This window comes from Tympanuchus pallidicinctus, unplaced genomic scaffold (assembly GCF_026119805.1).
Source record: "Tympanuchus pallidicinctus isolate F22 unplaced genomic scaffold, pur_lepc_1.0 scaffold1, whole genome shotgun sequence".
Classification (NCBI taxonomy): domain Eukaryota; kingdom Metazoa; phylum Chordata; class Aves; order Galliformes; family Phasianidae; genus Tympanuchus; species Tympanuchus pallidicinctus.
The window spans coordinates 69,189,364-69,199,810 of NW_026294618.1; the positions used below are offsets into that span (position 1 = coordinate 69,189,364).

Here is a 10,447-nt window from a genome sequence, read left to right on the forward strand (position 1 = left end):
CACCTCCATCCAAACCCTGTGGCTCCTACGGATCATAGAATCACAGAATCATACAATTGCTCAGGTTGGAAAAAAACCTTTGTAGAATCATAGAATAGCCTGGGTTGAAAAGGACCTGAAAGATCATCTGATTTCAACCCCCCTGCTATGGGCAAGGTCGCCAACCAGTAAACTAAGCTGCCCAGAGCCACGTCTAGCCTGGCCTTGAGTGCATCCATTCTCCTTCAAGATCATCAAGTCCAACCACAACCTACCCATACTACCCTAACTATGACAGCCCACCACTAAATCATGTCCCTGAGCACCACATCCAAATGGATTTTAAACACATTCTGGGATGGTGACTCAACCACTTCCCTGGGGGAAGTCTATTCCAGTGCTTAACCACCCTTTCTGTAAAGAAGTTTTTCCTGATATCCAACCTAAACCTCCCCTGGCTCAACTTGAGGCCATCAATCTGTTGATTTCAGCAGATTTTGGATTGGGCCAGCAATTCATTCAGTATTTCCTGTAGAACTTTTGCAGAACTATAGAGGACTAAAGAATGAATTAAAAAATAAAAATAAAAACAACACAAATTTACATACACCTTTGTGAAACTATTTCTTTTTCATTTGGGTAGAATTCAGGTTAGTTAATAGCTTTTAGCACATGTGTACATAAATCTGAAAAACAAGAAAAAGATATTGACTGAGAGTAATTCTAAACTATATTAGCTGGTATGCTTTAGTTAACATTTGAAAATCTCATTATAACCAGATTGAAGTTCTATTTTAGCATGTCTCAGGAGGTGAGGACAGATACTTAGATCCCTAGAACAGAGCTGGAGTTTTATTTGACCAACTAAAATATCTAGGATAGGATTTTAGAAAGCATGATACTCAAGGTTAAACAAATCCCAGATAAACTGTTCCGTCAGGAGAAAAAAAATAGCCCAGTCCTGTTTTAATTTTAAATAACTTTTTTATTTTTTAGGTATGATATATGGCAGAGAGAGCTTCCAAACTAATAAAATAGCTTTCTAGTTTATCAGTTTGAAAAGCAAGAATCTGTTTTTGGGAGAATTGCTGAGAGATGCCAGTTCAGTTTAGCTGGGGACACTGGCAGGGCCACAAGTGTATGTGATTGGTTGCTCTATTACTATAAATTGAACTTAATAAATAAAACTGGTACTTAGTTCCTGGCAGAGCTTAATGTATCATTGGAAGCCAAAGTCTTTCAGCACTTGTTTGTTAGCAATCTACCCTTCAGCATCATAAATCTGACCTGTGGATAGCTTCAGCACTGTATTTAGGGAAAAAAAAAAAGTTATTCTACATTGGTTTTGTTATTGTAAAGAGAAATAAAAGGAAAAAGTTACTGCTTTGGTGTTCCCTGCTTGTTTCCTAACTCCTAGGGTCTCTCTATGTATCTGGACAGTTATATTACTTCAGGGAGTTCAGAAGATCTCGGAATCAGAGTTGTTTTGATTATGATGGTTTAAATACATTTAATAACTTTATGGAAACTATGGTGGAAGCACCATTTTGGTTAAATATTTACATGTGCACAAGCACTTGTCAATGTTTTAAGGTTCACTTACTTACATATTCTTTTGCTGAAGGAATAAAATGTGTAAATTAAATGCAGTTAATATATTTGTGAGCAAGATGGTTTTGTTTGCTTGTTTGTTTTGTAATTCAGCTCTACACAGCCTTAGAAATTTTTAAAGATAAAAAGCTGATAAGAATTGAAAATACATCCATTCTGTTTTTTAAAATATATATACGTAGTCCTTATTGCACTAGTTCTCTGTTTTTCATAGTAGTAATTATATTGGTTTATTTATCCACACAGAAAATTGGATATAATAGTCCCATAAAGCAGTGAGGCAATGATATTATCACTTCATTAGTCTTTTTATTGCACTTCTCAGGGTATGTTCATTATCTTTTTTCTTTTTTTAAATTAAAAACAAATTATCTACTGGGTCAGCATAAGTGATATGTTTTGGCCTTTTTTGATCACGTCTTTCATCCAGCCTTCATAAACACATCCTGAATTTGTTCTCTCAGTAATATAGTGAGAGGATTTTCCAATTAGTGGGAGTTATTCACAGACTGTACTTAGTCTGTATGAAAAAAATTGTACATATCAGTGGGTTGTGCTTAAGACTTTGCCTGAAAAAAGGGTTATTAATACAAAAAAAAAAAAAAAAAAAAAAAAAGCTAGGAAAGAAGTTCATGAGGGAGTTCAGAGATTCAGTCTCTAAAGAAACCTCTTCAGTTCCTCCAGTGCTGACACACGTTGGCTTTTTACCTTTTCCTGTAATCCTCTCTCATTCTTGCTGCTCCCTTTCCACCACATAGGTTACAAAAATGGAATTGTCATCCTGCTAAAAATCAGTCCAGTTTTATGAAAATCACTAATTATGATGACGTTTTCATTCTTTTCAATGTGTGCAACTTCCCACGTAAATCAGTAAGCAAAGAAAAAGATTATAGGATGTGACGCTTCTACAAAGCTCACTGAAACCTGTAAAGTTAGATATGTAGGTTGCTGCAAAAGTAAAGCCTCCTGTTTATTTCCATGGAAACTACAACAGATAGAACACAATAGCTCTGTTTGGTGAAGAAGCTACAATACTGGTTTTTTTTTCAAAGTTACTACCATTAGCTGTGCTTTTTTTGCCAGCTATGAACAAAAGCCTGCATGTTGCACTTGTAACAGTCTGTGGAAGTGACCCACTGTGGAGGTGATCTGCTGTCACCACTGCTGAAACACACCAACCACCTCCTCACTGTGCTCACATCCACTGTTTGGTTTCTGTAAACATTCAGCAAAGCATCAGTGAATTTCAGTGGGTGCCATTTTTATCTCGTGGAGAAATTCAGTCACACAGCTCCTCTTCATATGCACTTCCATGTCAGACACCATTTGGTGAGACTGCTCCTCTGCTGCCATCTGTCACACAGCAACAACATGTAATGGAACATTGGTGTGAAGGTTCAACCTCTGCTGCCACACCACCAATATCTGCCTCTGATATCAGGTGCTTTCAGAGCAGCCCTCATGTACCACATCTTGTAGTATTGGGTCTTCAAATAGTTTTCGCTTGTCCTTTTGACAGCAGAACTTTTCAGCCCACAGGGTAAACACTGATATTCAGTTCCTCCATGTCTCTAGATGAGGTTCCATTTTATCAGACAACAAATACCTGGAGTTAAGGCTGATGTATTGCTATTGTGTTTGTAATGTATGAGAGTAAGATACTTTGATTTTTCACTCATTCATTCCACTTTGCCATGAGACTTTACCTGTCTCTCCCTGAGGTACTGCTGATAGACTTAAGCCTAGGTAGTAATTCAAAACAATAGAACATGGAAGTAAGTAATAAACAGATGTGAGCAGAGGAGAAAAACAAACATAACCAAAAGAGGAAAACACATTCCTTCTGCACCCCTAGTAGCCCCTCGAAGAATCCATTTTTAATATTAAACATTTCATTTCCTAAAAAATGTGAACCAGAAAATCTTCACATATGTATGAGTGTGGACTAATAAAATAATTTTGATTGCTCTATCTGTAATTGATTTGTGCTACACCTGAAGATAGAAAGATAGAATAGCCATTAATGTTAATGCTGTTGTTTCCAGGAGTCTTTGTATGCACCCTTCCAGAATCTGAAGTCGCTCATTTGCAAGGTTTGTGCGGTGAAGAAAAGAACAATACAGAGCAGACCAAGAGGGAGTGGATTTATCACAGGTTGGCATTATGTTAATTTTCTCAACCAAATCAACGTGTTGATAAGTTCAGTTATCCTTCAGCTGCAACAGCATTTACCTAGGGAGCATGTCAAGCTAAATAAATCATAAGATTTTTCTCCAAGAAACCAAAGGAGAGATTTAAGAAAATGCCTCCTGCTTTTAGGAATTCATGTGGATTGGATTACCCAAGTTTGGATGAAATATTTCCATCTAGTTACGTAGCTAGTGAGATACACACAGTAAATAAAATATTATTCACTGACAGAAACCACTGCTATTTGCTCAGTGACTAAAGTTATTTTTATAGGAAGAACTGAATGACAGGTTTTTTCTGCCTTTCCCTAAAGGGAGCTATTTTAGCCATGATAGTCTAAGGTCTGAATAAGGCATTGAAGATACACTGATGCAGTTCAAAACCAAGGCAAGCTTTGAGGCAGTGTGGAGAAGGGCTTTCAGCCTAAGACTTTGGCTTACTTTTTTCCAACTGCGTGGCTTGCTTTACTAAAGACATTCCTTTTCCCACCTGATCTGCCTGACCTTCAAAAAAAAAAAAATCAAAAATATTTTCAGCCTGATTCACACACATCTTGATTGTTGAGGTTTTTGAGGCATTGAAATAATTCACTCTGAAATGATTAGATTTTAAAATGTCATCATTACTATTCAAAATGCTGTTATTAAGTAGTGTCTCTATATTGTTGAAATATGGATAAGACATTGTCTTATAATAAGGCATTGTCTGCTAGTTATTTCTATTAAGAAAATGTTTATGCCTTCAGCTTTTGGTAATCTTTACACAGAACACTAAGAACCTCTAGCTTCCCTTCGTATGTCAGCTTCTCTCTATGAATTTGAGTGCTTTTTCATTTTATGTGAGAGAAAGGAAAGTTTTTTGATAGCTTTTGAATGTATGAACTGGTAGATGGTCTAGGTAACCTGTCTGTGGACCTTTTTATTCCTATAAGCTGTTCGGTAGTTTCAGTGTCTACCAGTAGAGATGTGGTTGTGCTTTCATTAGTTATTGATTTACACATGACAGATTCACCCAGCACTGTAAATTTGATCTGGTTCAGGTATGATTGGATTGTGGTTGAATTACCTGAACATCATGTAATAGAGCATTTATGCTGGCATTATCTTTATTACCTGCTTAATACCCAATCAAGTATGATGTCTGTGAGGATAAAATTTACCTGTTATAAATTTCTTGAGAAAATTGCAACAGGCAGAATGATTTTCTGTCAGTTCAGGACTTAGCATTATGTAACAGCACTTCTGTCCTCTTCTGGATATGATACTATACCATACTGCTGGGTAGCATTCAAAACTAACGGTATCTGTTGGTGATTTGTGATACCAAATCTTGTTAGTGTCTGCTATTGCTTCAGAGCAGTGCTTAAGCATTTTAATTATGATTTGTGATTCTAATTTGGACAGAGATTTCTGTTTCATTGTAATGACTTCAGTTTCCAAATCTGTGTCAGGAGGTTATCTGGTTTTACTTGTTAACAGCTTGTTATCATGATGTCTATAGATGGAAATGAGGACAAGAACCATACTTATTAGGCTGAGTAGTTTGAAAGAATCGTAATTGTACATAACTGTTTTGACATAAATCTAATAAATGTGTACTTTCCCTCCCCCCTCCAAAAAAAAGAAGGAATATGTTCTCTCTGTTCTTCTTCATTTTATCTTCTATACCATCAGAGTTGGCTAGTAACTTCTGTTTTTCAGGAACATACCAAAGAGAACTTAACCCTAGGTTCCAGCAAACACACAGAAGCTCCTTTGTTTCTCCATATCATAATCAAATGAGGGGCAACCTCTGGAGAAATCCTCAACCACAAGGTAAAAAATGTTTGCATTTGAAATTCTTCCTGTGAACAATACAACAGGTCTGTGTCTGTGTACAGTTTATATGTATATAAATTTATGTATTGTATGTTTGCTGTTACCCTGTGCCCACAGCACTCAGCAACAAAACTTTTAAAATTTATTAGCAGAAACTAACGCTACCAAGTGCAGTAAGTCTTCTTTTCCTCACAACATTCTGAAAAAAAAATATTTCATGTGGTATTTAAACCTTACATGCTCAGTCTCAGCTGAGTGGTTTTTAAAACTGTAACAGACCTAAAATGAGTTGGCACAGCTGCACCGAAATGTAAGTGTAAAGTCTTTAGTTGCAAATCTTAGTTCATACTTCAGTAAAACACTTAAGCATGAAAATAAACACATTTTACATGATTTTCTAGATCAGATCTGTTTCCAAACCATTACCTGAATAATAGAAATGGATGTCCTGTTTTGTCTTGACAAAAATTAGTCTTGAATCATTTGCCAATCCCCCTTCTTGAACACAACAGACATTTAATGCATCACTGTGGATAGCTCCACTGAGCTGATACTACTTCAATCTTACTTTCTTGTTATTATAAATGAAGATGTATGAACATAGATCAAAGAAAATATGCAAAAGGAAGAGAAGTGTCTAAGAAAGATCAGTTATTTTGTTAAGTCTGCAGAGCCTACATTTCTTCCGTGTTTGCAGATGATGTTTTCAAAGAAGACTGATGTGATTAGGGAGGAGTGTTAATAAATAAATACAGTAAAGTCTTTAATGTGTGTCAGATGCTTTTGTTGTATTCTTCAAAATGAGTTACGATCATTTAATTCACAAATAAAATTGTTTGATGGTACATGTAGCAAATACAACAATAGTGTTCATGCTGACTAAGCAAAACCCAAAACTTATCATTGTGGCTGTCTCAAAAAGCCTGTTATTCAGAAATCATTTTTGCAGGCACTCTGTTCACCTCCACTAGATGTATTCCATGAAGCATATTCCGCAGTAGCTGCACTGAATTGTGTTATAATCATAATTCAGTAACATTAATAAAATATTATGTCTTCCTCTACACAGGCAAAATTAAACCTTATTTACTACCCCTGGGGCACTCTTAAAATATGATGCCATAATTGCAGTTAAATCTCTGTTATAAATAAAAATGATTTAATAGGAAAACATGCTTCTCCTTATAAAAGAGTCTTGAAGTGTTTCAGAGTTCATTTTAAGCTGATCTGCCAAGATATTTCATGTTCTGACAAAGTTTCTCTTTCGTAAGTTTGCTGATGTTAAGACAGGTATTTGATTTGCTTCATTATGTAGCTGTTGTCTCTGTTCTGTGTGTCTTTCATCAGAGAAACGGAATAAAAATGAAGAAAGTGTGATAGTTTGTGGTAAAACTTCCTGTGGTATTGCTGATATCTAGCTGCATACATATCAGGTACTTGTTTGGCCTAGTGGCTAGAGCACTTAACCCAGTGACTTGTCTCACTGGACCCAAGGATGCAGGTTCAGGCTTTGATTTTGTCGTCTGGATTTCTGCAAGGCTATTGTTACATGTTAAATTTCCTGCTGTTGCATATTATAGATAAATCATTAAATAAAATGCATTTTAAAGAACACTTTAAAAGTTAATGGTACAGTAACCATGGGACCCATATCTTCTGTCAGAAAAGTACCCAGTGATTAGGTGTTCTTTGCTCGTGCTTATCAGTTAATGTTTAAGAATTCCATGACAATGGCTTGACTTCAGCACTGGAGGAAACAGTGCCTCCACCAGAAAGCATAAACCTAAGACTCACTAGTATTTCAATGAGATGTTGATTTGAATACCCTCGGGCAGAGTAAGAATTGAACTATGGTATCCCTCACTTTGTGATGAATACTAACCACTGGTCTGTTGTAATTACTATCTAATCTTCCATCTGGGGTTTGAAAGAAGGGAATCTGGGGAGCAGGGTATTTTCTTTATTTATTTACTTATGTTCTCTTGATAAATGTGTTGGCTGTGTGTTACAAATCAAGAGAGTGCATCCATGTAACACAGTGAGACACCAAAGCCTTGCAGAGAGGGAGAAGCTTTTTATCCTCAGTGTTTCTTATTTGTTACTTTAGAAGACTTGCCATTTAGCGTTCTGAGTTTTCCACATTGCGTTCTGAATGCCTGACCATTATGTGCCTAATAAATAGATCCTAGGTATCTGATTTAAAGCTAAGATTAGGCTTCTGTTATTGAAAAGTAAAACAGCTAAAAACATGGCTTTGCAGCTTTTGGTAATCTTTGTGCTTTGTGTTTAAAAGTTTTCTTTGAGGTACAACAAATGTTTGCAATAAAGCATGAGTTTCTGAATTCTAGGTGAAAATATTTTTTAGTATAACTTCTATCTGGTTCTAAATAGCGTATTTTCTTTTACTGAATTCACACAGTCTGATCTACCAACCATTGTGTACACATGACCTCTATAATTCATTATCTGAGCCTTTACTTGGCCATAGATTTAGAACTTACAGTAGCCTAGGAGCTTCAGGAAGAGCTCCGTTATGGACTTTAGCTTTTAACATCTCAAAATACTATCTGTAATTACATGCCAACTGAAGAGGAACATGTTCTTTTCCCAAATATGTGACTATAATTTTTCTTGGAGGCAATCTAAACAAGCGTTTCCTATTTTGATTTCATTCAGGTAGAAGATACAGATCAGGACATTCAGACCAGAGGAGAAGATTCCATGTTCCACCTTGGTAAAGAATTAATGTGATGAGCTGGCAGACTGCGATGGTGGGATAGTTGCTGTTGAGATTGTTTTTTGTCTGTGAGAGCCTCTTACAAACTTTACAGAATAACTGAACCATATGACTGCAGAAGAAATGGATCAAAGCTGAGGGTATTTAGTATGTGAATGCCTTGCTATGTCTAAACTTGCTATGAGACCAGAATCACAGAACTAAGGTTAATGATACCAGCTGAGGTGTAGCTACATTATTTTGTACCACTGACAATGGAAATTCTAAAGCATTTGTACCACATCATAAGATATTCCTGACTATTCTAGTTTTGTATACTCCAAGAGTTTGCTCATCATGAATAAGATGGAATATTCATGCTGAATTTTGGTTTGTGTCTTGGGTAGATTATATCTTAAGGATTATGCCACTGGTACTGAAACCTGTTGAAAACTTTGAAAAATGTCATCACTATTGCCATTTAAACATCACCTGCCAGCAAAACAAAATGACCTTCCTGTAAAATGCAGTGCTTTCTGGAAACAGCCAAAAACTGCTGTTGCTTTTGGTGCTTAAGCAATTCTCTCATCTGAATGTGCAGAATGAACCACAACATTGCAGAGGAGAGAAAGAATCTGAGCCTTGTCCTGCCCTACTTTGGCAATAAATAATACTTTTAAGAACCAGACATTTCCCTGTCCAAAATCTCAACGATATAATTGAAAATTGTCTTCATCAATGTAATCCTCAACAAATTCATTTTCTTAGGTTTCTACTGATCTTTTAATAGGCTTGACTCAAGTGGATGTTTATGGAACTGATTGCCTCTGTTTATGTGCTTTGGAATCATCATATCTTTATTTTTGTACTTCAGCATTTTCAGTATATTAAGTCATATCATAATCTCTGTATGGGAAGTATATAATGAAAGGAAAATGAAAGCTTGATAAGACTGAGCAGCAGAAATGAATAAAGGCTATGCAAGGATGGAGGCAAAATGTTAAAAGGAAGTTTTATAATCTGGTACAGCGTGCAGATTCTCACAGGACTATCTTTAGTTATTGAGGACGTTGACTATTCCAAACTGCTTTTAGACTTTTTTCACTTTTCTGTTCTTCAATCTGTAACAATCAGCAAGCTGTTTACTGTGCTGAGTGAGTAAGATGTTGTGACCCAATTCTTGCTTAAGTTATGTAACTTTATGTTACATTCTACAGAATATACAATATTTCAAGCTAGTTATGGAAAAAAAAAAAAAAAAAAAAAAACATTCAGTGCCTTCTATCTGGCTTGAATTTGTACACCTTTGGCATCCACCTATTATTTTCTGTCTAAATTCCTTTGATTTCCTTTTATTTGAGGGTTTTTTTGTTTTTTTTTTTTTAAGGAAATTCAAAATAATACTTTTCAGGCACATGTGGCTTTCATGAGCAGTTTGCTTTTGAAACTTTTTATAGGACTTTCTGTTAGTAGAATTGTTTCAGTGTTGATGCTTGTGTGTCTTATTTGGCTCATCACAACTGTTGATTTTTTAGGTCGTCCAGATGAAGTTTCTCAATACTGGAAGTGGATAAAAATATTATAATTTTCTTGTGTGTCTTTTTCTGATTGTGACACAATAAATACATTCTTTTGTACTCTGTGTATAGCAACAACTAAACAAATAAATTGACAACAACACAGGATTTCTAATTCTGAGCAGACACAGTTTTTACACAATATAGTATCTGAGTTATGTTGCAGGACTCCTGTCTTGAAAGGGATACTCCTACTTCCTTTTTTGCTTGATTTGTCAATGACTGTAATTGTACTACCTCTTTTTTTCTTCTACTTTTTCTTTTTCTTTTTTCTTTTCCTTTTTTTCTTTTCCTTTTTTCCTTTTCCTTTTTCTTTTTCTTTTTCCTTTTTCTTTTTCCCTTTTTCTTCTTTTTCTTCTCCCTCTCACTCCCAAAGCTTTTGGAATAATATGGTCTGAGTTTTATGGAAAGTTGTTTAGTTTCAGGAATCTTGTGTTTAACAGTGTATATGAAAAGAATGCCACTATGAGCCAGAATTTCTTAGTAATTCCTCTTTCAATTCAGATACAAGGGAAGATTTCTGTTGGCCTTAAGAAACAAAATTACATACAGTTAGA

At 35.6% G+C, this 10,447-nt stretch overlaps 1 protein-coding gene across 2 annotated transcripts in view; it reads left to right on the forward strand.

The window, feature by feature from the left end:
* The window catches only part of FAM120B (family with sequence similarity 120B), a 57,761-nt gene extending 47,763 nt beyond the window's left edge, over positions 1-9,998 (forward strand). For both annotated transcript variants that reach the window (XM_052673776.1, XM_052673766.1), the window contains exons 8-11: positions 3,636-3,744; positions 5,481-5,594; positions 8,274-8,331; positions 9,849-9,998. In XM_052673776.1, coding sequence (XP_052529736.1) covers positions 3,636-3,744; positions 5,481-5,594; positions 8,274-8,331; positions 9,849-9,861 — 294 coding nt within the window. In that variant the 3' untranslated portion in view covers positions 9,862-9,998. The remainder of the gene's footprint in view (positions 1-3,635; positions 3,745-5,480; positions 5,595-8,273; positions 8,332-9,848) is intronic.
* The last annotated feature ends 449 nt before the right edge of the window (positions 9,999-10,447 follow it).